Source organism: Brassica oleracea, chromosome C3, assembly GCF_000695525.1.
Source record: "Brassica oleracea var. oleracea cultivar TO1000 chromosome C3, BOL, whole genome shotgun sequence".
Classification (NCBI taxonomy): domain Eukaryota; kingdom Viridiplantae; phylum Streptophyta; class Magnoliopsida; order Brassicales; family Brassicaceae; genus Brassica; species Brassica oleracea.
Genome location: NC_027750.1, coordinates 9,345,664 through 9,350,920, shown reverse-complemented (window position 1 = coordinate 9,350,920; position 5,257 = coordinate 9,345,664). Strand labels below are relative to the sequence as shown.

Genomic DNA, 5,257 nt, shown 5'->3' with positions numbered 1-5,257 from the left:
GTAACAAAAAAATAAAATAAAATGACACTTTCAGAAACAAAGGAAGCATATAGCTAAATGCATTGCATTTTTTTTTATCTCTTTTTCCTACATACACCAATCATCCATATTCTGACAAATCTTTATATATGCTTGTGTGATGGTTTCTTGCAGCTTATAACAAATGATAAGTTTGTAAGTGTGGACCACAGGGTTGGCACAACATATCAAATGAGCAAAAGTATATGGACCCATTAAAGAGCTTTTTTTTGTCTAAACAAAACTCTGCCAAGTAGAGATACATCACCAAAACCGAAATGGCAAGAGATTACTTGACTAGAGGACTTGATGTCGGTTTCTCCTTTGCTTTATTTCAGGATCTGAATAATAAATAATTTATTTTCAATCAAAGAACTTCCCTCTCAACAGGATCAGCCTAAAGTAAGGATCAAAAGTAGAAGACGGAATATGTAGATAATGAACAATATAAGAATCTAAAATACCAATCACTTGAGAACCAAATCACTCAAGACTTGCAGAAAAATGACACTGCATACATTATCATGTGAGATAATAGAAAGCCAATACGAAACCCTGAACCACACTGCTATATAGATTCTTCTACGTATGATATACCACACGTTGTTCAAAAGGAAACGATTGACGTTGATTGCGCTGAATGATGCAACTGTGACATAGCTGTGTCCCTCTCAGCCTCTTCCAGTACTTCAAGTTTTCTGCATAACAACAGGTTTATGCATCAATCATTGTGTATATTAGCCACACTGGTAAGGGAATGAGAAGAGTATACCTTGAAGGGATAAAACCTTGGCCACCTTCTTCTGAAAGTGCTTTCTCCAGTCTCTCCTCGAACGGTGTTGCGTGCCAACTCACCTTCTGGTCCTGCAACAAGAAAAGTAAACGAGTTTAGAATGTGAAGAAGGGTAGAGATTAAACAGGAGACTGGTACCTCTTTGTACTTGTTTGTAGAGTTTGGTATCCCATTACCATCCCACCATTTGGGTGAGATTTGTGATTGCTCTTTCTCATTCCAGTGAGCTGCAACCATTCCGATTATAGGCCTGTCCCTAGAGGTTATAGTAGATAAAGCCGTCATGTTATTGTTACTCTTCTCTTCACTCTGCTTCACCCAAGGAGAAACACTAGCCGAGTTGTCTTCCAACTTCCCACAAGTTACTGATAAGGGAGATTCAATTTCTGTCTTCACTTTGCAAGCCTGCATTCTTGTTGATTCCTTATTTGCAGGAAAGATGGTTCCATGAGTTTGAATCTCATCAGACAGCTTCAATGAGGTTAAATTATGCGAGGTTGCTAAGAGATTACTTTCTCCAGCCTTCTCAGGTATCTTTGGAGTGGTGTTCTTGGAATAACTAGAAGAGTAACATTGATCATAATCACATTCAAATCGCACCGACTTTATTTTTCCCATGATGTTGCCAGCTGTGAGTGGCACCTTGCTGTTTCTATCCACCCCTTCCTTGAAAGCAGTACCAATGCTTCCTTGGCTTTCTTCACCAACATCACTAGTTCCAGTGGAGATCTTTGCACTGTTGTGGGAATCAGTTATGCAACTGATATTGAGAAAAGAAGAAAAAGAGTAAGTTCTCCGTAAGAATCATGTTAGGATACATATGCAGTCATGCCGGTTTTACTTTTCAAAAACGCTTTCAAGTAAAGAGTTTTTGTTAAGACAAAGTGACAGAGCACTTCACCTGCTAGGAGTTTGCTCTGAAACCTCTCCACAGGGTTCAGGTGCTTTCTCATCCAAGTGAAACACTGCATCAGAGTTACTGGAGATCCAAGAATCAAACTGGGAAGATGTGAATTGTTTTCCACGTTGAGGAGTTTCCAGGTTTTCGGATGCTTTCATAATTTTAACCGGTGTGGGTGGTGTTGTGCCGCTAGCTTTAAGAAACTGAGCCTGTAACTCGAAGAAAGTTAGGTTCTCAATTTTGAAGGAACCAGCAATCAAATTCTATTGATATATGCAAATGCAAGAAAAAATAAAGGATTCTCGCCAAGATGTATAAAGATATTCTGACTTCAGGAGAGTAAGACACAAGAAATTGCTTATAGTGTCCCAAGTAAAGATGAAAACATACTAATGCAAGTAAGCAATTGATACATAAGCTATACTCAATCTAAAATAACTGAGCACAACAAAATAGAGATTAAAAAAAGGAAACAAAGCCAAAGACTGTGAAAAGACAAGGCATTTCCTGATAGAAACAAAGCTATACATCACCTCAATAACAAAAAAAAAAAAAAAACAATTTTCACTCCATAAAGCTCTGACATAGCAATCAAAATAGACAGGAGGGTGCCTAAACTCTCAGGGAAACACTAGAAAAAATAAAACATGGAAGCTTAACAGTGACTGGAGATCATATAACTCGTAAGGATGATATGATATTTAACAAAACCTTTGAAAATTAATATTAAAAACAGAGAAACCATGAACAGCCTCAGCAAGTTACATCAAGTATCACATAGCAAGTAACTTACCTTATTGTTGAGATCTTTGTCCGTATGAATACAAGGCGAAGGAGGTGCTTTCTCTAGTTAAAAAGAAACCAAAGTAAGAAACTTCTTTAGAAACAACAACAACAAATAAAACATCATCAAAAGAATAGATCCACCTTCTTCAGAGAGAAACAAATCTGACAAACGATTCTTCTTTGATTCATGACCTCTCTGTAATCATGAGGACATGTAATCGTGTGGTGGTCAAGAACAGTTACCATATACCAAAAGAAAAAGAAGAAGATATCCAGCTCAATTAGCCTAACGAGAGAATTACTTGAGAGACGGAATGGCCGGGGCTGTTAGTAGATTGGGCGGGTCTGGCACGGAAGCAAGGGAAGAGACAACCCATTGCTACTCGATAGAGACTGCTGCGCGCGCGAATGAATCAATGTAGGTGTCTTTCTTTCAATTATTAAGAGTGGTGTTTGATATCCAATTATAAATTTGAATTTTTATTGGTGGCAATTCAAAGAGGAACAGCGATGGAGGAACCTACAGAGATTTTCCCGAGAAAGAAAGAGAGGTGGTGGGTCTGAGTCTTCTTTTCTTTGTTTTTTTTTTTTTTCAAATTTGAATTATCCCAAACAATGTGCTTACGAGGGAAAGGAATCAATCAATCAGGTGTGTGTCTTGTGTGTGTGAGCTTCGATTTGAATATGGCACTTCAGATATTTATTAGCTTCGTACGTTTTTCACACTCGCTGGCGCGTGTGATGGACACGTGGATCGATTTATATATATAATTTGAAAATAATTTTATATCTTTACAAAAGTAGTAGAAATCTTTTTTTTTTTTTTTTAAGAAAAGAAAAAGGATATATTGTTCGGATTGTAATGGATATATATTGTTCGGATTGTAATGGATGCAAAGTGAGCTGAGAATCTGAGATAGGAAGGGAACAGAGCTCAAGGAGTAAAACAACAGAAGAATGTGTGAAGAAGAGAGTGTTGAGTGCAAAAATTCAGTCCAAAAAAAAGGAGAGAGAGTGACAACATAAATTTTTTAACACGCTGCAACATCCTTCACTTGGCAGAGCCTTCACTTTCTCAAGAAAGAGGAAAAACGTACTTACTTCCAATTATATCAACTGTTCAACAGGCAACCAAATCCATACAATAAAGATTCTCTTCTCCATGGCTCAGAGTGATTTTTTATCCACCAACATGTTCCAAATTTGCATACACGTAGCTTCTATTTTACCCTAACTCCATGCATTCATATAACCAGCAATCAGACAGTTGTAAGTTCTAGCATTTTGGAAAAAGCTTTTGTTTGTACATTTTTTTTCCAAAGCTGCTTACATATTCTCTTTACCGATATTAGAATGCTAAAGGTTCACAATGGTCAGAGCAGAGCACAATGCGTTTGCCTCCTGAAATCTCTAAAAACTGACTAGCACTCCTCAGCAAGCCCGTGGCGTTGTACATGTACGCACTCATCAAAGCATCGTAAACTGAAGTTGTCTGACTTCGCCTCATTGAAAAGAAAGACTGCAAAGCTTATGTCCATGCCTCGACCTGCGATTTTGATTCCTTTTGCATACTCCTCTGATGTCAAAGGGATACAACACTCTTAACTGTCTTTCTCCTTTACTCTAAAACTTCAAATGACTCATGAACATAACATCAAAACCTAAAGTTAACAAACTTAATTCCTGGACCATTTGAATTTAACTTGACATTCTTTCAAGAAAAAAAAAAAATTCCTGGACCAACCTAATCTAGAAACAACCTTAATGTATATCATTTTGGCTTAACGCAATGATCTTAGGTTCTTACAGACCAAAATATTAGAGATATGGCAGATTGCAATATTCAATTTTTTTATTAAAAACACAGAAGATGAAGAGCCCATGTAAGGAAGCGAGAAGAGTTGATCCATAAGCTCGACGATCCCAGCTCCATTACGATAACTTCTAAACAACCACTGCCCTGCTTTCTGATCCATAACGCTATCAAACTCTTACTTGTTGTTGCCTATTGCTAAAACTCGTTTTTTTTTTTAAATGTGACAGGATAAGTCACAAAAGCTTATTCATCATTGTCCTTTCCTAATTACGGTTTTCCTTTTAGTCTTGGCTTTATCTCTTTCCTTTTCCTAGTTAGGTTTTGATGTTAAGAGTTTTCAAGGCTCGTAAGACAAATGTTGTAGTATAAATGATTGTCGAACCAGTTCTGAGAGATATGAAAGCACCGAGAATGCAAGTACTCACTTAATCTAAGTGCAACCAATGATTTAGATGAGTTTTAAGCTATGACTAAAACTAAAAAGCAATAACAGAATGATACTTTCTTGACTAAAGGAAAGAGAACTCATGGGCATAGGGATTAGACCTTGGGTGATCAAGTTTCGAACTAAGGATGACAAATGATCAATCAAACTATCGACCTTAAGCCTAGACACAATTTTAAGCAAGCTCTATGTCTAGATGAATGCTCATTTGCTAACATATCTCAAACATCAAATGTCTTTGGTTGAATAATATGAAAGCAATCATTACTAACAAGTCTATTAGCTATTTTAGCACCTTTAACAACAAATGTCTTTGGCAAAGTATACTAAAAGCCTAGGAGAGTTGTCTCAGGCATTTCATCAAACACCTTTTGGGTGGGAAATGCCTATTGATCAACTTTTGAGTGGCCAACTCAGAAGATGCATTATGAATACTCTACTAGCAAGGAACAAGAATGATCTACACTAAAACATCCTAGAACTAACCTAATCACCCTT

General features: G+C 37.0%; 1 protein-coding gene across 1 annotated transcript; it reads right to left on the bottom strand.

Annotated features, from left to right (window-relative positions):
• Window positions 1-200: 200 nt before the first annotated feature.
• On the bottom strand, window positions 201-3,089 carry LOC106332129 (protein JASON). Its single transcript, XM_013770601.1, has 7 exons — window positions 2,801-3,089; window positions 2,640-2,694; window positions 2,506-2,558; window positions 1,713-1,921; window positions 950-1,571; window positions 791-882; window positions 201-716 (listed from the first exon to the last, which is right to left on the bottom strand). The coding sequence occupies exons 1-7, from the start codon at window positions 2,873-2,875 to the stop codon at window positions 626-628; spliced, it is 1,197 nt and encodes a 398-aa protein (XP_013626055.1). The 5' UTR covers window positions 2,876-3,089; the 3' UTR covers window positions 201-625.
• Window positions 3,090-5,257: the final 2,168 nt, after the last annotated feature.

Coding starts and splice junctions, on each gene's coding strand:
- LOC106332129 (XM_013770601.1), bottom strand. CDS start 2,875: ATGGGTTGTCTCTTCCCTTGCTTCCGTGCCAGACCCGCCCAATCTACT. Junction 2,695..2,800: donor CCGGCCATTCCGTCTCTCAA/GTAATTCTCTCG, acceptor TCATGATTACAG/AGAGGTCATGAATCAAAGAA. Junction 2,559..2,639: donor TTTGTTTCTCTCTGAAGAAG/GTGGATCTATTC, acceptor CTTTTTAACTAG/AGAAAGCACCTCCTTCGCCT.